The following is a 22,423-nucleotide window of genomic DNA, read 5'->3' on the forward strand; positions in this document are numbered from 1 at the left end:
TTTGGACATTACATGACATCTCGATCAGTGTGAAGTTGCTCAGACACATCAAAGAGGGCAGTCTGTGTTGTTGAGAGGATCTGAAGCTGCTATGAGACATTAACAGTCTGACACGTCACATGCAGTTACAGCCTTTTCAGTACGAACTTCCAATACATCAATGTGATTTTTGACACGCGCATGAATAAACAAAAGTCAAATTCAAGAACATTTTGTGAATACGGACCACATGTCCAGACTGTCAGCAAAACACACAACTGAGGATCTAACAACCAAAGAACTGTTGCAACACGCAGAGCATACATGAGCCGGTCTGCACTGCATATCATATTTCTTTGTATTATTAGTGATGCTCCAGCTTGCACTTATTGCTCGCATCCCAAATACACGATATTATCACAAGGTATGTCTCGTTTGGGGGGAGCTCTTAATTGATAAAACATATTGTGTTGTTTTTTTTCAAACACAAAAGCCTTTTGAAAGCACTGCTGGCGGTATTTTCAAACCCCACTTTAGAGGCACATCATACACAGTGTGGTTCATATTGTTCTCTACAACAGCACTGTGTCATACTGCAGCCTAGAACACAGACTCTCTCCTTCTCACACACACTAACCTTAACTTCATTTGAACTCACTCTCACTTACAGTCTGAGAACCTCTCTCTCTCTCTCTCTCTCTCTCACTCTCGCTTTCTCTCTCTTTTCCTCTCTCTCCCCTCCTCCCATCAGCCCGGTGAAGTCATGAGCAGCCACTCAGCGCCGGGCTGAAGCTGAAGCTGAAGGAGCCGTGTGAGCTCCCACAGTTTAAGATTTCAGCGCATTCCGCTCAGGTTGACAGCCGCAGCTCCTCCACCGCCGGCCCGCATGGAGACACCACCGACCCGCATGGAGACACCACCGACCCGCATGGAGACACCACCGACCCGTGCAGCAGCAGCACCAGCAGCAGCAGCAGGCACCACCAGAAGCACCGACCCGCACAGCAGGCTCCTCTAGAAGCACCGACACGCCGTCTCGTGTCCGGCCTGAAGGGGGAAAAGTCTGCAGGATCACTTTCCTCGCGCCGCCGAGGAGGACCGAGCGTCACAGGATTTTTTTCTTCTTCTTCTTCTTCTTCCCCTCCTCTTCTTCTTTTTTCGAGTAGTCCGGTTTTCTCTCTCTCTCTTTTTGTGTGGTCTCCCTCCGCCTCTTGCAGTCCCTCATTTTTTTTTTGTACTTTTGATTTTTCCTTTGCAAAAAGAAGAAAGAAACAAGAGGCGCTGCTGTTTCCCGGAGTCTACCTGCTCGGCCAGCACCCATGAATTCAGATAAAAATGTGTACCTCGGCAGAGACAAAGGCATCATGCGGAAGAGAGCCCTGCTCCTTCGGAAGGGTTGCAGCTTCGAGATTACCAGGTAGGTCCTCCTTTTGTTTGAGGGGCACGAGCCATTTTTTTGTTGCTGTCTGGGACCAGAGGGGGATCAGATCTGGACTCTCCCTCATCAACTGCAACCTCGAAGTGTCACTTTGCATAAAGGCCACACAATGCTGGTCTTTCACCTTGTGTGTGTGTGTGTGTGTGTGTGTGTGTGTGTGTGTGTGTGTGTGTGTGTGTGTGTGTGTGTGTGTGTGTGTGTGTGGATCGGGTAGGGAGGTTTAGCCAGCATCTGCAGTGTTTCCAAAGAGTATAGTCTGGTTGTTCCCCTCTCTGGTTTTAAAAAAAAGAGCACATTTTGTTCATCACCACTCATCTCAACGCCGTGCGCGGTCGCTTCCCGGCCGGACTGTGCATGTCTGCCGGGGTGGGAAGCGTTACGCACGGGTACATACCGCCTGCACCTGACGCCGCAACGTTATCAGAGCTTCTTAGTGGACAGGATGTCTCGTGCCAAGCCTGAGTGTGATCGGGCATCCCAGCAGCGGCTCGATGCCGCCCAGAAACGCGAGCTGCAGCGCTGCGATCATGCAGCTTTCAATTCCACCTTTTTTATTGGGTGATATGCCTGGCTCGGAGTTGCATGACTCACAACCGGACACCTGTGAGTGCACACGCATCCCGAGGCCACGCACGCATGGCGTGCACGGGGGGTCTTGGTGACAGACAGACCCCCTGCTGTGCTGCGGATGCGCCTTCTCAGCGTGCTGGTCGCTCTTTTTTCATTTTTTTTTGTGTGGCACAAACCTCCTAGAGGTCCTTCGAGAGATGCGGCCTCCTGTGTGATGCTCATTTGTCAGTGTGTGTGTGTGTGTGTGTGTGTGTGTGTGTGTGTGTGTGTGCGTGTGTGTGTTGCTTGAACCCCTAGATACCTGGTGTTATTTAAAGGCTCTCACTTTCACTGATGTGACACATTAGTTCCTTCCTCTTTGCACAGGACGAGCTGAGCAGCGTGTGTGTGTGTGTGTGTGTGTGTGTGTGTGTGTGTGTGTGTGTGTGTGTGTGTGTGTGTGTGTGTGTGTGTGTCAAGAACTTGTGATGGCAAGTGTGTTGGAGTGTAATGATGGAGCATGACAGCAGGTGATGCCTTCAGGAAGCTTTGAGCTGCTGTCATTTGGGCTGCAATAAACCATTATTGTCGTGTTGGTCTATAAAGCATACGGTATACATGCACACTTAATAACATGTGTATTCTTTGCACATTGTGTGTCGGTTTTAAGGTAAAACTGTAGCTGACAGTAGGTAGAAATATCCCATTGGTGTACTGGGTAAGCACTCATTTTAAGCGAGACTGAAAAATGTCAAATTTAATATATTAAAGCTGAAGGTGATGCACACTATTATCTAGTTTTGTCTGACCTTAACAAATATTCTGTTTACTGTGATGTTGGATCAGGAAAAGCAGAAGATGCTCACATTTGATGACTGTTTTCTTTACATGGGAACATTTTACATTGTTAAAGCAGTTCATTTTCTCTCCACCGACTAATCGATTAATCACCTGTGGCAGCTGCACCTTTCACTAACCCTGATTGTATTGTTCTGATCACCTCAGCTCCACCTCCTCTCATTTCCTGCCACTGCAGTGCACACAGAGCTGCGGAGGTGTTCATGAATCTCGCTTCATTGCTCTAATAGCTGATAACTTTGTGTGTGTCCGTGTGTGTGTGTGTCTGCCATGTCCCACTTTCCGAATAGAGTCATGCCCGGCGCTCAGGGGTCATGCGGGGGCGAGATCTGGCCGCCTTTGAGCCAATCACTTACATTCAAACGACACATCTCTTCTAATCAGCCTGATTCGCCCCCATGTTGTGATGACGGACCTGGTTTCCTCTTTGTCTGCATGCCGCGGACCCGGAGTCACAGGGTGGGGGGTGTGTGTGCGACGCTTCCCGGCAGACCGTCTCTCAGACGGCGGCTTGAACAGACGATCAATCAGAGCCGGGCCCTGAAGTGCGTGGGGAAATGGATTCTCCGCGATACGAAGGGGAATATGGAGGACACTCGAGCGAAGGGATGCTTGCTGAGAAGTCTGTGTTTAATTCATCTTCCTGCAGAAATGCATGAACAAAACACATTCAGACAGTGCACACAGTGTGTTAACATACATGTTCCCACACACAGTGACACTCACACACACACGCACTGGAGTGTTTCCATGTTTGACTGCAGAAGTACATCATAACGTAGTTTTATTATGTCTTTTTCTCCACCCGGCAGTGCTGGAAGAAGTATTCGGTACCTTTACATAAGTAAAAATACCATAAAGTACAACGGTGTGGAAATACTCAATTACAATTACAAGTACAGAGGTATTATCAGCAAGTGTACTTCAAATATCAAGAGTATAAATATGCATTCTGCAGAAAAATAGCCCCGTGTGTTATATTATTATTATTTTATGTGACATAATTAGTGATGCAATAGTTAAGTACTGCAGCTGGTTGAGGTGAAGCTACTTTTAAGTACTTTATATGCAGTTAGGTAGTTTTTAAAGGGGTTCCCAACCTCGGGGTCGGCCCCTCTTCTGCAGGTGCAGACTTTTGAGTCCGCCCACTCCACCTGACATGAAACTACGGGGGCGGGACTTACGGCGACATCAGGCGGTTGTCAAGGTCCTGACAAGCTGTTGTCAAGATGTTGTCGGCCGTGAGACAGAAAGCGAGGGAGTAATAACAACGACGGAGAGCTTCTGCTGACGCTCCCGCCGCTGCCTGCTAAATTGATTAAAAAGGGCCGAACAGCACTTTGCTTTGATGTCGAGAAACATTTATTATTTACCTCCGTCGCACCGCCACGAGTCGTCGGGTTGAGACTCCGCCGGAGCTTTCTTTATCCTTTGTTGGCTTCTCTTCTCTCCTTCAGACTTCCTCATTTGTGTTCCTCGGCGTTGTCTTCTGCACACGTTGGATAACTACAACCCTCACAAGCAAAACATTGACACAAATACTCCCAGACAGGGAGAATTACCCCGATATCGCTGATTCAGGGACCAGGCAGATAAAATATAGCTTTCTAGCTAACGCTGACAAGGGACGTGACCCGAGGAGACGTGAGCTAACGGAAAAACTTTATTTATTTACTTTATTTGGCTATCGCTTTTTTATATATTTTGTAGGATTTGACCTCTTTCGGCCTTAATCATCTAATTAAACCGTCTCATAGACATCTGAAGAGCCCCGACTGGACGAAAAAGCCCCTGATTTAACCTTAACCTTGAGGAAACCAAGTGCCCCCAGCGCCTATCTTCATTAAACGTTTCCTCAATTATCTCTGCAACCACGTGGTTGTTTAATTTCATTTGAATTTCTAAATGATTGTTACCCTTGTGAGAAGAGACCTGTGGTTTAAAAAATGAATAAAGTAACCGTTAAAGTTAAGTACTTACGTAAACTCCGTTAATTTGCCGCGCCGATCACAAAGTTTCACTGAAGCGTTAATATGTACCCCTTACAACTTCGTATTTTAATAAAAGACACATCTCTGTAATCCTACGGGCTTATGGAAGTCTAAAAAAAAAATCTAAATTCTTATAAACTCCCTATTTGTACCTGTAAAATCACAGGTAAAAACAGGTAGTAACTTTAGCGTTCTCGTCTCCAAATGCGCTTCAGTACTGTCTTTGAGTAAAAGCACTTTATTACTTTCTTCCTCTGGTCTGAGAGACATCTTGGAGTAATGAAGCCAAACACAAGATTATTCTGAATGTGAACAAGAAGTAAGTAAACATTCTGGTGATTTGTCCTAATCTCCACACATTAATCGGCGTTGGCATAAACACTTCACATCACATTATTACAGCATTTCTGACTGTGTCTTGGGCACCGCTTCATGGTGACTAAGCCTTATCTAACAAAGCCAGCCGACCGCCAGCTGGCCGGTCGTCTCATGACAGCAGGTAGCTGCAGGGTGGCAGGTGAAGGCAGAAAGTCTGGATCTCTGACCCCAACCAAAAGGTGTGGTCATTTCCCTCCGCTATGCTAGTTGATGGTTGCAGGTGGCTGCATGTTGGTGTATGCTAGTTGGCTCAGAGGGTGGAGCTGGTCTTCATCGAACCACGAGGATGCGGGTTCGTTATCCAACTCCTTCAGTCTGCACGTCTTGAGCAAGACGCTGAAACACAAGTTGTTCTCTGCCCACTGCTCCCAAAATACCTGTTAAATGCGGAGGTCAAATGTCATGTATACCTGTACATGACAATTGAATGAAGGATTTATGTATCTGCAGTACATCTGGATACAGACATCCATCATTAATGGGGTGTTTGGGGTAGAAAAGCTGCATTGAAACCTGCTTTGTGGGTAATGCAGCCGCCCAATTCTTTCGTCAACGACACACGATGCATAATATTTGCTCCATTTTGGTACTTTTCCTGAGAAATGGATGTCAGTTTGCGGTGTGATAGGAGTGCCAAATCAGTTGAGCTCATCGTGCTGGTGCACAAAACAAGCTCACACAACTTTGGACGAGTTCTTCGCCCTGGAGTCTTCCAGGAACAACGCACCCTAACCTATTGAGTGTTTCTTTCCCATTCATTTTCATCTCAACTGTACCGTGTCGACTGAACTCGTGACTCGCGGTCACAAACCGCCTCCCTGTCGACCTCGGCTAATTGCGTGTGAATGAGATGAGGCCGGGTGACACTTGAAGGAGCCAGAAAAATCACTGGCTCAGCTCTGACCAGCAACTGGCAGAACAAACGTATACTCTCAGAGACACAAAGGGAAAACCATGCGAACAGGCGGTAACACATTCTGCGAAGCTGCAAGCACACACACACACACACACAGAGACACACACACACACACACACTGACCACCGGAGGAAGATTTGATCAGATGGAGCCAGAATCCAGAATCAGAAAAGGTCAGCACCGTGCTCTCTAATGAGTCCGTTGGCAACGTCAGCAGATTCTGAAGCGGTGGAAACTAACCACATTGGAGTCTTGTCAATCCATAACAGAACATTTGTAGTTCATTTAAGGAAAGGCATGCGCTGGCGGGGAGCAGAAAGGCCCATTCATCATCGGCGCCTACGCGGGGGCAATGTGTGATTAGAACACATGGTTTGATTTGGTAACGCAGAACAAATACGGGAAGGATAAGGAGCTCGTTCACAAAGGTAAAGAAGGAAAAACAAGAGACGGCCTGGATTCGTCGACTTTGATATGTGAGCTGTTCATTAATCAATCCGGGCCCCTTCTTGCTTTTACCGTCTGAGCAGGCGTCCACGAACAAAAAGCTTCTCATACAGCGGCGATAAACTTCGAGCCGCGGCCACATTAACGGGGCAAAAATAGATCCTCTGACGGACTCTCCTTCACTCCACTCGTCCTCCTCTTTACCCGAACCTCTCACTTCAGAGGTCACGTCGGGGCATTTGCTCTGAAATGCTTTCATTAACTGAAGCCCACAGTTTGTCGGATTGGCACGAGGCCGGAGCCAAATGTAGCCGAGCTGCTGCTGCGGAAAGGAATGGGCCTTTTTCAAAAGAGGAGGGAGAAAAAAAAGGAAATCTGCATTCGCGTTTGTCCTCTTCTGGTTTCCCGGTGAAGCTTTTTACAGTAAGTAGGCTTCAAAGCAACATGTGTTTTGAATGTCGCACATGTTTCCTGTGCTCAGAATGCACGAACATGGACGCCCATCCCTCTAACAGACAGAGGGGTCGCGGGAGGCCGGGCTGCTCGGGTCTCCCTCTGCGTTACGGTCTGTCACGAAGCAGACAGCCGGGACCTGAACTGATGGACTTACTGACATTTGTGCTGACTTAATGCACTCCTCTGCTCTGCACACTGTGGACTCACATATTGCCCTCACACACACAGACTTTCTCGTAGTTTGGATTGGACAAGAGAGAGTGAAGATGCAGTGTAGACGGTTTATTGAAGAGATTTTAAGGAAAAACATTATTTACCTGAAGCATTCGGTCTAGACGTTCTCCACATTAATGACAACTTATGTTGTTGGGAAACGACACGGGAGCATTTCTGATCAGCAGGTCGGCATTTTTCATCAACAACATCATTTTTTGGAGGCGTTGCATTGCGAATATGACTGTTTTTGCTGTTGCTTACCTTCCACCCTCCCTAACTCTTCCAACGGTCCCAGGTGACGTATTTAAAGAGCATGTTTGGTCCAATCAAGTCTAAACCCAGAGATATTTACTCTACAATCAAAGAGTCAAGATTAAGGAAACCAGGACATTTTCACATTTGAGAAACTGGAAAAAAAAAAAAAAAATTGCCTAAAAGAAATACACAAATGAGCGCTCATATCACCAAATAAAATCTAGATTAATGCAGCAGAACAAATTATATTGTCAATTTTATTCCATGTGTTTTTCTTCCTCACCCAAGCATGGCTGCCTACCAGCTACCTACATTTCCCACAATGCAGCTTGACTGCCTACCAGCTGGGTTGAAGATTTAGGTTATTATGCTAGTGGCGGCTAATGCAGCGCCAGCTAACTACAGAGAACTGGTTCACTTTTCTTCTTTCTAGCTTTCCGACCCCAGATGTGTATTCAATTTGGAAACTTGCAACTGGCGCTGACCAACGAGGACATCGCTTTGCACCGCTCTCGTGTCACTGCTCGGCACCTGTGAGCAGACCCGTATCATCGGAGATGTTGCTTCCTGGAGTTGTGATTGCGCGCTCACATGTCGGAGCAACTTTGTTTACTTCTTGTCTGACTTTCCGTGGAAGCTCGGTGCTGGGAAAATGAAAATAGTGTGCGAGGCCGGTTCTGCTCCGCAGCCGTGTAGTCGGTCCCTCAGTGAGGTCTGATAAACACGGGACTGTAATCACTCCCATATGTGGCTGCATAGCTCAGCACAACCCGGCACAGTTCAGCCATGCGCACAACGCAGAGCACCAGGCTCATTTAGTCTGAAAAATAGATTCAAATTACTGGAGAAAAAAAATAAAATACCCAAAAAATAAAAAAAAGGAAAGAAAAATCCCTCTCTTGATTACAGCCCTATGTAAACGTCTCCTCGTGGACTGGGACATCTGCTTCCATTTATGGCTTTAAGACACATACCTACACATTAAAATGCACTGTGCGCTGCTCCGGGAAAGCTCGGAGGCTGGAAAAACATTTCCCATCGTAGTTGGCTGCAGTGAGCCTCGCGTAGAGCGAGCTCTACTTCACGCATGGCGGCGGTTCGGATGCCACTTCCATGCAGGACTCTTTTTCCTTTTTTTCTCCGGCTTTTTTTTTTTCCAGGCGCAAAACAAAAAGGGAAAGTTAGTGTGTGTTGAAGTATGAGAAGGATCAAAGGAAGTCCGCACAGGGTGGACGCCGCCTGCGTGCACACCGTGAGGTACGTCGCACCGGCACACTGCAGCCGTCATCGCCCCTCCAGAGGCCGGGGAGGAAATGGAGCCCATGAAGGGTTACCCGTGTACATTTTTACCCTGCGGTTTTAAGGGAGGCCAGACGGGATAAAAAAAAAAACCTTCTTGGTTAGAGAGCGAGCCACAGAAAGAAAGGGTGAAAGAATAAGAGAAGATGGAAGTGCAGCAGATTGAAAGTATGTGTGGAATCATCCAGGACGAGCGTATTTTCAGCAGAGGTTGTAAAGATGTGGATCAAATTAAGTTTTTGTGTGGACATTCTTGGGGAAAAAAAACAAAAAAAACATCCCACAGGGAGTTTCCCCGACTGTAGGCCTCATAGTTGTCCTGCAATAGGACATGTAGGACATTGCACGTTGCTGTTTCTCCTGAGCCATTTCTGCTTTTACACAAACACAAACACTCATTGGCTTTAAATGTGTGCACGTGCACAAATACATGCATATTCTACTGCGCGTTGTTTCCACGAATCATTCAGAGGAAAAATAATCCACTTTTTTCTTTTTTTTTAAAGAAAAGGAAAAAGGTCTTTAAATGTTCTTTAGTCTTTCCAACTCTCATGAACATCTCTCAAAGTCTTCAGAGCTTTTAACCAACGTAACTTATCGAGAAACAAGCAGAATGTTTATGTTCGATGTCATAGTTTAATGTGTTTGTGAGCTACGCTAACATGTTGTTATTGTCACATAACATGTAGTACAGCTGAATTTAGCACGATTGGAAGACCATTTTGACCTGATGATGTTGTTGGATGAAAAGTTGAAGGATCAACAAATGTGTTTTAATTCATCCTCTGGGAGCTTTAAAGAAATAGATATATTCTAAGCCATGAATGATTGATATTTACATTTTATAATAGAATTAACTGCTTTTTGGGAAGTGTAGGTTCATGCAACAGGAGCGAATAACAACGGAGCCATTGTATTTCTTTTGTGGATGCAGAAAATGTGATTCTTATATCTCCTAAAAAAAGAAAGGAAGCAAAACAAACCAGAAAATATAGCCGGATGTTCCAGAAATACAGTCACAAATTAGTGAACTCCTTGATAAAGAAACGTGTCCAAAACATCAAACAACAACAAAAAAAAGGAAAATAGTCAAAATAAAACGTTCCTTAAATAACACGTTATGCAGGAGTGCGTTCACATTAAATATACATTAGGAAATTATAAAATAGTGTTTGTTATTTGAAGTGTGATACACTTCATAACCACAAGAGGGCAGACTCTCCCTGTATAAGCAGTGATGTTATCTGTTCAAAGGTTTTATTTTTTTATTCTGCCATTTGTGCAAATACTCTGAGTCAACAGCTTTGGAAATAAAAACACTATCATAAGAAAGAGAAAAAAATATAAAATATGAAAACAGTATATATGGTAAACATGGTATATATAGCACATTATACGGCCGTATATGTACAAAAGGTAAGTACAAGAAAGGTATTAGATACAGTTTTGTTTAAAGTGTTAAATAACCAATAAAAAGGTTATTCCTGAGTGCTGTTCCTGGTTTGTGAACAGAGGGAAAAGAGGAAAGTTATATGGGAATATTACACATTTTGAGAGGTTGAAGAAAGTTATGTGAGGATACTGCACAGTAATAATATTATATCTTTATCAGAAGGTATGTGGTGGAGGGTCAATGGTTGTAAAAATGCTTCAGTTTGAGCCTTTTTGGATTCTGCATCGCTCTGAAGTCCAAATCAAGCGGATGAGATGCAAATTAAGTGTTTATTAGCAGTTGAAACAGTATATACATCATGTATATATTACTTATGAACCCCTTATATCTTGACCTATACATCGGTCAGTGGTGTTTATGTCGAGAGCAGCTGGCGCCTCAGCAAGCTCAATTGTTTCTTTGTGTTCTGCAACTGATGCATTATTTATTACATTTAGGACCAAAGTGCATTGTCAGTGTCCTAAATAAAACTGCACAAAAGCACACACACACACACACTACGACGACACATAACACATGTAGCCGTGGGCCGAAGGGCAGAGTTGTGTCCAGAGCCGGTCTGACCGCTGCAGACGAAAAGGTTAATTCACCTGATCACATTTAATGAGAGTGCCATCATCAATCGCTGCGGCCCGACACGCTGACATTTCCCAGAGGCCACGCGGTGACCCGCTGGCATTTGGGACGCACCGGAGACAAAGAGGCCGAGGTCTGAATCCAAATCGTCTGCACGTGTGTCCGTGCGTGCGAGTGCGTACATGTGCTCATTTTGTGTAGATGACCGACAGATTGAGCGCCGCAGAATATCTTGAACTGTCCGAGTCGCGAGTCAGTTGCTAATTTTCACCCTAAAACAACTGAAATTTAAGTACTCGGATCATTTATTTAGGTGAAAAGTATCAGCGCACCAATGTGGAAATACTGCATTAATGGGCATCAGCTAATTATTATTGATAATATTGATTAATCTGAAGTATTTTCTGTGGGCTGTGTATTGGCAAGCACCCAAGATACGATATGTATCGCAATACATATCGATATATCGCGATATATTGCGATACGATGCCATCAAAACTGCTTTAAAAGGTATTTTTGTTGCATATAGTCACTCAGCAGAGGACACACTGCACTGAAATGCACTCGCCATAATAAATCATATGAAAATACATATAAACTACTTTATATAACTTTGTCTTTGTCGATGAAATGTGTTTTTTCTTTCAATATTAAACAGTCCAAAGTGATTAAATCAGATTATAAAACTCCAAAAAATAAATATTTGACCATCAAAAATGTTCAATTTGACAAATAAAAGCATTGAATTTTTACATTTGGGAGGTATTTGTTGTAGCACTACTTTTGCAGAAGTATTAACGGAAAAATGTGGTTCATAAAATACTCATTATGCAGAAAAACTGGCGAAAAATGGGCAGATTTAAAGTTCTTTTCTTTTTTTCCTCTGATTAAATTAGAAGTGGAAATCCCTTTTTACTGGGACTGCTAAGAACGTGCACATGGGGACGTCGCCACGCTTTTAAATATTAACTTGCATGTTGTATGTGGATGCTGTGCGACACGAAAACAGCCCTGCGGCGTTGATGCCTGTAGCGGTGTGTCACGTACACTTTGCGATCGTGCTTTTTTACTCATTTTTACGAATCTATTTCAAGCAATAACTCCTTTGGATCCAGTGTGATTCAGTGTGAGGAGCTGCACATCTAATTGCATGTTTCACACTCACACACACACACACACACACACAGTAACGGAGGCGGTGTTTTCCCCGCCGCGTGGGAAAGGTGCCGTGGTCACAGACACGGCTTACTCGCTGAGACTAAAGGGCCGGAGTGGCAGCTGTCCAGAGAGAAGGCGGCGTAAAGCTCCGAGGGATTAGCGCAGTATTGAGTCAAGAGCCCCTGATCCGCATCGTGCAGCTTCGCGGGCGTCCGCCTCCGAGGCTCTATGACGTGCGAGTGCGAGTGGACACACACTTGCATTTTGTGTACCTGTGCGCGGCGACCATCACTGGCATGGACACATGGATTGAACCCACGCGCCTTAATGCTCACACCTACATCAATGACCCCGTCTTTGAAGTTGCATTTGTCTGGGGAATGCAAAGCCTGGGATAGTCCATCACTGCTGGGTCCCACACACACACATGCACACACACTCACACACACACACACACACAATTAAAGGGCCACACAGTTTATAGTTCACTTCCTACCTAATGCAGAAACCTTCTGTAGCTCCACATGGCTCACTGGTTATTCAGCATAATGGAAAGCTGCATCTGAGTGTGTGTGTGTGTGTGTGTGAACCCTTTAGGTGTCTTCTAAGAGCCTTACACAAAATATGGTGGCACTGAAGTGTAGTTTGAGTTGAGGTAATCCATGTGCACATGGCATTAAAGTAGACGAGCCCGAGGCATTTGGATTGTCTTTTCATGAAAACTGCCCAAAACAGTCGGGTCACCACAAAATGAACGGATGAATGCTCGTCTTATGCCCTTTTCATATCCATTTAAACATCTTAGATGTGTCTCATAGCCTTGTTCCTGGCAGACTGGATGGGTTACAAGCATTGGTGCGTCTCACAGTTCAGGATATAAAGAGCAACCTGTTGCAGCAGTGAACGCATTGTTCATCCTTAAAGCCTAATAAATGTGTCAAAAAAAATAGGGATGCTATTTCAGTATTATTTTTCTGATTCTTCAACCCGAGCTCGAGCTCCTGTGTCGTGCTCGCTACCTGCTGATTAAAGGAGGTCAGGCCCGGAGCGGCCCGGGCTCACTTGAGGTCATCGTAACCAAAAACAATATTCATGTTTCCTTCCGTGTGGAGTTTGCTCGTTCTCTCCGTGGCCGTCTGGGTTCCCTCCGGCTTCCTCCCGCAGTCCAAATACATGCAGCCCGGGTTTTAATTGGACTCTAAATTGGCCGTGTGAATGATTGTCTGCCTCTGTGTGAGCCCTGAGATGAACTGATGACCTGCCCAGGTGAACCCCGTCCAGGGATCGGCACCAGCGACCGTAAATACAATAAGAGGTTTGGATTTAAAGCAAGTATCCAAATCTTTGGCTGAATACAAATGTATGGTGGTGGCAACGGTTTGCTGACATTGTATTGAGATAATAATAATGTACAGATTAATGAATTATCATTTTAGCCGTATCCATCTTAGTTAACCCAACAGTTTGTCTCAGTCAGTGTGATGAAGGGAGACATCAGGAGAGAATGAAACTCTCACATTAGCGCGCCGCTCTCTGAACAGGAAGTCTTCCCCGTCTGACTTCCCTCGTTACGCAGGCGGCCGTTAGAAACCAGAAGCCCTCGTGCAAAGGTCATGTGGGCAGTGCGTGTCAAAGTGTAACAATGGGAGGGTATGGGATGAGGCTGTGTTTATGCAACATGCATGAATGTCTCCGTGTGTGTGTGTGTGTGTGTGTGTGTGTGAGATTGTCCTCAGGGCTCTAATGAGAGGCGGGGGCGTTCAGGTGTCTCGAGCTGGTTCTTTGTAACTCGATCCTGACGTGAGAAAACGAGGGCGTTTTTTTTTCAGCGTCTCTCTTTTGAAAAGGGTTTCTTTTTCTTTCTCTCTCCCTCCAGGCCGTGGCGGAGCTCAGCTGCACTGCAACACGAGCGATCTTTAAAAGGAGGCGGCCGTGTTCGGAGGCCACGCGCGTCGGAAGCTTTAGGTGTTTTCTTGTGGTGTGGCGCGACACAGAGGGGGGTTTCTGCTGATTAAAGATTGATGAGCAGCTGAGTGCCATGTAGCCCGAGCCGAGCATTCCTGCACTCTTTCATGGTGTGTGTGTGTGTGTGTGTGTGTGTGTGTGTGTGTGTGTGTGTGTGTGTGTGTGTGTGTGTGTGTGTGTGTGTGTGTGTGTGTGTGTGTGTGTGTGTGGACTGAGATGGAGACACAGGCTGCGGCTAGGCTATTGTGAAGGTATCAGATTTAACTGTGCTCATATTTCTCGTGTGTGTGTGTGTGTGTGTGTGTGTGTGTGTGTGTGTGTGTGTGTGTGTGTGAGAGAGAGAGAGAGAGAAGGAAACCCTGTTTTGACTGTTTTTGATACATTTATCTGTTTTATTAGTGTCTTCTCCCTCACGTTCTAGATCTTTTTTCCCTCGGTTCTCCGTGTGTGTGTGTGTGTGTGTGTGTGTGTGCTCTTCTTTCCCTCGGTTCTCCATCGTTCTATCACACATACTGTCATGTGACATCACTAGTTACTTTACTTTGAGTCTTCAAAACCTTCCCTCTAATGTTTTGACCCTGGCTCTTTTGAACAGCGTGTTTATTTATCATGTTTCCATATTTCCTCCAAATATAATCGAATGTGCAAACTCAGTTCTTAGCCAATTAAACCACTTTTAGTACGGCCAGTAGAAAAGAAAAGACAACCCTTTAAAGGGGACGAAGTCGATGTATGGATTTAATATTGTTACACATACATGTTTTAGGGTCTGTGGGACCAATGACCACATGAGTGGACGCTTGTTGCAGCACGCCATCCCTCTGTTCCTCTCATGGAAGCGGTAGCGGTGAGATGAACGCCACGTTGTCGCCGCATCCTGTTAAATAAGTCGACGGAAAGGCAGGGAAGAGTATTTTGAAGCGGTGAAAAGAGAGGCTGCATGGATGAATAAAAGGAATGAATGACCTTATCATTGCCTGGACCCGTTGTTGAACGGCATTATGGGTAAGACCCCAGAGAGCCGGAGAGGGATTGAAGCTGAGGATCTGAGTAAAGACCAAAATCTGCTTTAAAAGATTTTTTTTTTGAAAATGTGGTGATCGATCGTCAAGAGTTTTTTTCAACTTTCATGGCTTTCTGACACTCTGTCGAATAATAATTACACCGTATATACTATACTATAATAATTTACTAATGCTTTACAGGCATAGGCCACTGGACCGAGGGCTTAGCTTGCTAACATTTAACTTATTAGAAAGTAAGAAATCCAGCATGCTGATGAATTACCAACTTTTGTGACATAGGGCCAAAAAGATTGTTCACAACCTGGCAACCCAACAGATAGCTCTTATTATTAATAGTTAATCACTTCTATCAGCTAACAATCAATAAAGCTGTCAGTTACAACTTAAAGATGACTTATGATGACGCCAATTGACTTTAACATGAAAGCTAATAGGACATAATATGACGCAAAACTGATCGCAGGCGACATTTTCTGCTCCTAACTGACCAGGATTCACTTCTTTTTTTTTTTTAAATGTAAGTTTAAATCCAATTCCTATTTCCTCTCACACTGAATGGACCTGCAGCCTCAGTCCTGCATCCTGTCAGGAATATCCCATCATCACTTTGCCTTCCAGGATATTGTAACTGTAGAGAAGCGTCACGTAATTGAAGGTGATGTAACAGTAGCTCAAAGAAGAAGAAGAAGGGGGAATAAGCTGCTCTGAATGGTGCCTTTTGCTCTGCAGAGCCTCCAGCAACACATTGTGGAGGGGAGGGAGGAGGGGGGGGGGGGCGAGAGAGAGCGAGAGAGAGAGAGAGAGAGAGAGAGAGAGAGAGAGAGAGCACACAGTAAACACACAGCTCCTATGGCAGAGCCGTTCCGCTTCATCATCGTAGAGACCCGAGCCAAGAGGAGTCGGACCACCAGCCGGGATTCGAACAGCTGTTGTCGGAGTTCGCGCCGCAGCGATGCTGCTGCGCTCCTAACGGGAGGACACACACACACACACACACACACATACACAAACACACACACGGAGAGGAGAGAGACCGAGACGCCGGTTTGTTGTTGTCGCCTGGTCCGCTGGACACGACATCGCATGGGGACATGAACAGTGTGGATCCAGCCTCTAACAAACTGTTGACTTTCAATCATCGGTAAAAACAACAACAACAAAAAACAACACGTCCTACTTTTTTACCTGTGTTTTCCGCATGCCGCCTCTCATCTGTTGAATGCATAGCTCTCTGTCGTCGCTCTGTCACACACCTGCAGCACTGGCTTGTTTTATTCTGCAGACAAAGCCGGAGACACCTGCGCGGTGTCAAAGCTGTTATGCGTAAAAGTGCCTGATTGCGCCATTGGATCGCTGCGAATGTGGAGTTTGGGTCGTGTGTTGTGTAGCAAGTGCATAATTTGTGGATCTTTTTTTCCGTTTACTCTGGCATGGCTGGCGAACTGAGTCCTACTGAATCCACAAGTCTCCAGTCTGGAAGTATTGACGCTCTTTCAGCCACAACAGCTTTTAATTGAACCACTGCGCTGCTTCATGCGCAGCTTTGTGAAACTGAGTCGCTTCGTCTGTGCGGATATTCTATTGCTTATTAATTGAGCTGTACCCTTTTTTCTCTCGTGACTGCAGACATTTCAGTATGCACAAGGGGACATTATGAATTATTCATTGCACGCTTTTTTTCAGTTCACGGTAGAGTGGAGGTACATGCAGCTCTGGCATTAGCGACATGATAACGTATGCAGCCACAGTGAAGGCAGGCATCTGGCTTAAACTGTACAGCTGAGTTCAGATGTAGTCCAGGGTCACTTAGTCTAGTAGCTCATTTCCAGCCTCTTAGATTGGATTGATCTGGAAATGCCAGGCTGTGCAATGCAGTTACACTTGAACAGAGAGAGATCTCGGTGATCATAAAGCTCTTACAGTGCTGCCAAGAGAGGAGACGCCTCCTTTCCATGCTGCACCACTAGTGCAGAGAGGGAGGAGAAGAGCCAGAAAGGCTCCTTTTGTTCTGAAATGCTCTTATGACTTATCATATTGCAGTTCTGGCATGATTGTTGCTTACTTATTATCTCTGTTTTGTGTGAGAGCCATCTGCATCTCCGACCAGCTCATCCTCATATTTTTAGCTTCCATACAAACATCACTTTGTGACCTGTTTTTATTTATTATAATCTAAAAAGGCTCTGGTAGAAAAAGTGTCTGATGGGTTAGTTTTCTGCTGCACTGTGCATGCAGTGCACCAATCTGTAACTGTGACTTTGTTTTTTAAATTAATTAACAATTTAAAGTCTTGGCGCTAGGATCAGATGAATTTTAATTGGATTAAAATTTATATTCCAGAGGGATTTACTAAAGTTTTGAAAATTATTACCCCGTTCCCTCACTTTGAAGGAAAAAAAAAGGAGTGTTATTGTTTAAGATGTTAGCGTCACATGGTTGCAGTCATGTCTAGGAACTGCAGTAGGAAATTTTAATTATTTATATCGCACATGTTATTTCCAGATGTGTATGAGACAGAAAGCTGTTGAATGTTTGATGCGTTTTTCATGCTTGTTTGTTTCATCGTCACTCTCAAGAGACTTTGTGTTGCTTCTGCTTGTTGGCATTACGGTCGACACACAATCTCAACAAGAGCCTCTTCATGGGCTGATTTAAAGCTTTAAAGAGTCATACCGTATCTAACGTAACCGATAAAAGGATTGGCTTCTTTTCTCTGACAGCATGAGGTTTTAGTATGATGGGTGGCAGCGTGATTTATGCTTCACATTGCTCTGTCCTACGTGTGGCGACTGTCCATTGTCTTGAGACAGAAACCACGATTTGTAATCTTTCCCGTACAACATTACTGAGTGCAGCAGTTGATGAATGAATCTCCATCTTTACCACTGCTCAGTTTCACAGCTATTTGTCTTTGGTCCAGGCTTTCAATGTCACTTTTATTGAGGGAAAGTGACCGAACCGTTTGTTTAGTGCAGAGTTCAAGTTATGATGTCCAAACATGTGGGCAGCTTTGAATGCTGGGTAATGGTCTGAGCCGTGTTGTGACATGTGCAGCATTAGCATGTCAGGACTGTAAGGCAGGTCGTTTATCAATCCCTCTCATAACCCCGAGACTGAGCGCCTGAAGCTATGCTAGTTAGCTCTGTGGTCTGTACGGACATTAGCTTCAGCTTTGAGCTAACTCTGATATGCTAGCATACCCACAATGACGATGCTAACCTGCTGATGTGTCCCAGGTATCGTTTTGACCATGTTCACCAAAGTATTTGTGTACGTTAGCATGCTAACATGTGCCAATTAGCACTAAACACAAAATACAGCTGATTTCTGATGCAATCGGCTTTTTAGGTATAAACCATCCCAAATAGTGTCGTGAGATAAAAGACATAATGTCTTTGGTTCATTAAAGACGAGGCTAAAAAAAATTAACATGGGCATCGAACCACATAAAATCTGTGCTCTTTAATTTGTCTTATTTTGGACTTAAAATAAATATTTGATCAAACTCAGCACTTGCTGAATAATTGAAGTAAAAACACAATTGGGACAAGTTTGTATTTCTCCAAAAGGGAAGAATAAAGTATATTCTGTTTCAACCCTTAGTTGTATTGTATACAGCTATAATTCTGGTCAGGATTAGCAAACTCACACTTTAGAGGACCTTTTTCTTTGTTGCTTTAATTCCTCACTTGAAATCCATCTAAATATGGCATCTCCGCTGCGTTGCACTCCCAGTGGTCTGCTGCCAGGTACATGTTCCTCATCACACTTAAGGCACTTCTCTTTGGCTCGTTCCACCTCTTTAATAGGTGTCTGCACAGCTTTGCGGTCTGACAGAAACCACCTCGTGCACAAATGGCTCTTAACTCGCCAAAGGCTACCTACATGTGTTCAATATCTCTCGTGTTCAATAAGACATTCGACACTGAAAACAAGGTATTATGAAACCAAAAAATCCCTCATGAACAGCAGCAACAAGATAGTTTTTGATGGTACATGCAATTAAAAAAACATCAATACCTAATTTCATCTGAACCTAACATGTCCATCCATAAGTACCGTCCTAATAAGGAGATGATGAGAATAGAAGGAGATAAGCTTCACTACGAGATGGAGGGGTTTTCATTAGTAGCTGGGTGTGGTGGTATCATTTAATCTTCCCGGCACCATGGTACAATCCTTCTCATGGCCATTAAAGGGACAGTAGAGGAAAGACAACCTGGGTGCTGAGAAGGAAAAAGTAGAAGCGCATAAAGGTAAATGCTGTGATGGAGCACATGGTGTGGTGGCGCTCCAGCAGACCCCGCCCCCAAACGTCAGTATGTAGAGTATAGAGTGGGTAAGGAAACGGTGATGGATACATCCTGTGGCACGGACGCTCTTTAAAACGTGGCCTTTAAGCTAGAGTGTGCATTATATATTAACAGCCCCACTCTGCAGAGAGAGAGAGAGAGACCTGACCAGCGAGGAGAAAAGTTGAGGAGAGCCAGAAGAGGTGTGGGGGGCATGTGGAGGAAGCGAAAACATGCAGGTCATATCATAAAGACTTATGCACACGTGAAATACACACACATGTGCACGCACGCGGCCTACCAGTCGCTGCTGTGTGGCGAGCTGCAGGAATGAGCAGTAAAAGGTGGAAATGAGTTTGCATTTTTGTGCTTCCGGCTCCCTCGTCTCGGTATCTGTTTATTTTGTTTTTGTGGCTATGACATAAAATATGTGGGTAAACACCACACGACCGGCCAACGCCTGTGTTGCTGGAGCTGTAATATTAAGTTGTAGGTGCTGAGGTGAAGCCTGGGTGTAATCAATACAAAATGTAAAGAACAAGGCAGCTAAGCTCCTCGTGCGTGTACCAACACAACTTGGTCCTCCTCAACTTATTAGGTTTGTGTGTATCATAGCAAAATAATTTCATGTGTTCACATTTTGAGGACAAACTTTTCGTAATGCATTTGAATGCTTCTTTACTTGAATTTAAAAGTCTACGCAAGCAGTGCGACAGCCGTGTTTACAGCTAATGTTAGCACATGCTAACACGAGCATGGTTAATATGTTGGTGTGATGATCAGTGTTCATCGTAATGTAGCGTGTGAACATGCTAATATTTGCTTAGTTGTAATAAGCAAAAATAGAGTTGAGGGTAATGATGGCGTTAGATGAAAAGTCTTTGGATCACTGTTTTCCTCATATTTGATACCTCATAATGTTTCATAATGCTTTTTAAACTTCTGAATGAGCCCAAATCTTCAAAATCCACATGTTCGACATGCAGACGGGAGTCTGTTTTTCCGTCTTAGCGGATGTGTCGACTCTGTGCGCATCACAGCGGTCCGCTCGCCCAGCTGGTCTCCATCTATCACTGTGGCTTAATTCAATCAGGACCGGCGTCTCAATCAGAACTGGGGTTGGCCAGCGCTCCCGGCCAGTCACCATGCCACCAGCCGCCCTACCACGTCGACAAAGACTCAGACGGGAGGAAGGGAAAGAGAGAGGGAGAGGAAGAAAGAACGTAGGGTGAACAAAGTAGGCATGACCGAGAAGACAGAGTGAGATCCAAGAAAGACCGGAGACAAGCGGATGCTGCAGCCGCCTCAGTGTATATGTGCCTGTGTTGTGTGATGGAGGACAGACAGGCCATGTGTCTGACCATGCGTTTGTGTTGCAGCTCTGCCTCGGAGGACTTGGGCTGCAGGCGTGGAGACTTCAGCAGGAAACACTATGGTTCGGTGGAGCTGGTGAGTCCCACCCACAATGCACTCATCTGTTTGTTGCTGCCTTTGTGTCTCCCTGTGATCGTCCCCTCGTCCTCTTTGTTGATTCTCCTTGCTCATGATCTCCCCTCCCTTTTTTTCCGCCTGTCTCTTTCCCTTCCGCCTTGCCGTCTTTTTTTTTTTTTGTGTTGTTGACATGGACGGACGACAGAGGGGGGCCGATGAGTCATGACGTACAGGGTGTGGTCCTTTTTGCCGGCGTGGATCACAAAGGGTGCTGCGCTCACACTGATGCAGGTCTCTGCTCGGCCTCCAAAGTTCATTTGTGTGTGTGTGTCTCTGTGGTAGGTTGCTAAGCTGTTGAGTCATTATAGCTTTAGGGGTGTGTGTGCATCTGTGTGTGTACGTCCCCGAATGCAGCTCTGTGCGTCCCGATAGCCCAGGAGGGGACAGGAAGTCCTACGGTTTCACACTGCAATCGTACTTCCTACCAGCGGCATATTGTGGGTTGTTCCCTGAGTGCGGCCCACCACGTGTACGACTGATTAGTGTTGAGGAGAAACCACATGCTGCCTATCAGCACTGGCAGACTGACACCACACTGCATGCTGCTGTGTGTGTGTGCTTGTGTGTGTGTGTGTGTACGTGAGAAAAATAAAGAGAGAGAGCGGTTTCCGAACAGCGTAGCGAGAGAGAGCCAGCATGAGTGAACCGATAGCCTCAGAACTCCCAGCATGCCTCTTCCACCTCCTCTTCCTCCACACTGAATGCTGCATGACTTCTTCATCGTTGTATCATGTGCTACACTAGAGTTTGACGTGAAGACTTAAGGGTCCTCTCTGATCAATCATGATAGATTGGCTTCTAGATATTATTAAGACGATATGCTTTGGTAATTATTGTAATGGGTGAAAAGTTGAAACACAGGTTTGATGCTGTTCTCATTAGCGCCCTAGATGTTCCCTGTCGGCTGAACTAATAATTATTGTTATTCATTATTGATTATGAGTCATTACATCTATCAAATGTTGCATAATACAGTGGAAACCACTTGTGGTGATCACAGTTTAAATAATCCCTTTACGCTGTTCATTCAACATATGAGGACATTAAAAAAATGATGCTCATTCAGTTTTATTTCATTTAATTTACTTTACTCCCATGATGCTTTGCCTCCATGTGGCTGCGTGAAGTCATTAGGGTAAAAAATAACGTAATTTTTGTCAATGAAAAATGTACTTTGTCACCTCGGTCCACCGACAGTCGTGACACAGTAAACAAATACTCGTAAAAGTGTCAAATACTCGTAAAAGTGTACAGTATCTGTTTCCGGCCAGCCCTGTTTTCTTTTCACCACGACCAGCATCCTGTCCTTGTCTTCATCATAACGTTGTGTGGAAAACACTGGCAAATGTTATGGTCCCGCTTCTAGGAACTTTAGATTATTTAGACGCTGTTCGGTGGACTTCGTGTTCAATAAATATATAAATGTAAAAAAAAAAAACGGTGGTGTATGAAGTAGCCCGAAGCCGTACTTGAGTAAAAGAAAAATGACTCCAGTAAAAGTGAAAGTCACCTGTTTCAGTACTGCTCGAATAAAATTCTTCGGATATTTACAGCACTTAAGTATCAAAACTAATATTCTGATCCTAAATGTACTTAAGTATTGAAAGTAAAAGCACAAGTAAATGTTAATAAAAAAGCAAAGTGTCAGAATTTGGAGCATTAAGAAGTTTATTCTTTTAAT

General features: G+C 44.8%; 1 protein-coding gene across 3 annotated transcripts in view; it reads left to right on the forward strand.

Annotated features, from left to right (window-relative positions):
* Window positions 1-746: 746 nt before the first annotated feature.
* garnl3 (GTPase activating Rap/RanGAP domain like 3) overlaps window positions 747-22,423 on the forward strand; it is a 59,328-nt gene continuing 37,651 nt past the window's right edge. For 2 of the 3 annotated variants that reach the window (XM_068573478.1, XM_068573480.1), the window contains exons 1-2: window positions 747-1,396; window positions 20,631-20,700. In XM_068573478.1, the coding sequence (XP_068429579.1) occupies window positions 1,299-1,396; window positions 20,631-20,700 (168 nt within the window). In that variant the 5' untranslated portion in view covers window positions 747-1,298. Of the gene's footprint in view, window positions 1,397-15,790; window positions 16,101-20,630; window positions 20,701-22,423 lie in introns of those variants that run through there. The other variant, XM_068573481.1, reaches the window with a different exon arrangement.

The sequence above is a fragment of the Clinocottus analis genome, unplaced genomic scaffold (assembly GCF_023055335.1).
Source record: "Clinocottus analis isolate CAN_PGR_092001 unplaced genomic scaffold, fCliAna1.0.p SCAF_13, whole genome shotgun sequence".
NCBI classification, from domain to species: Eukaryota; Metazoa; Chordata; class Actinopteri; order Perciformes; family Cottidae; genus Clinocottus; species Clinocottus analis.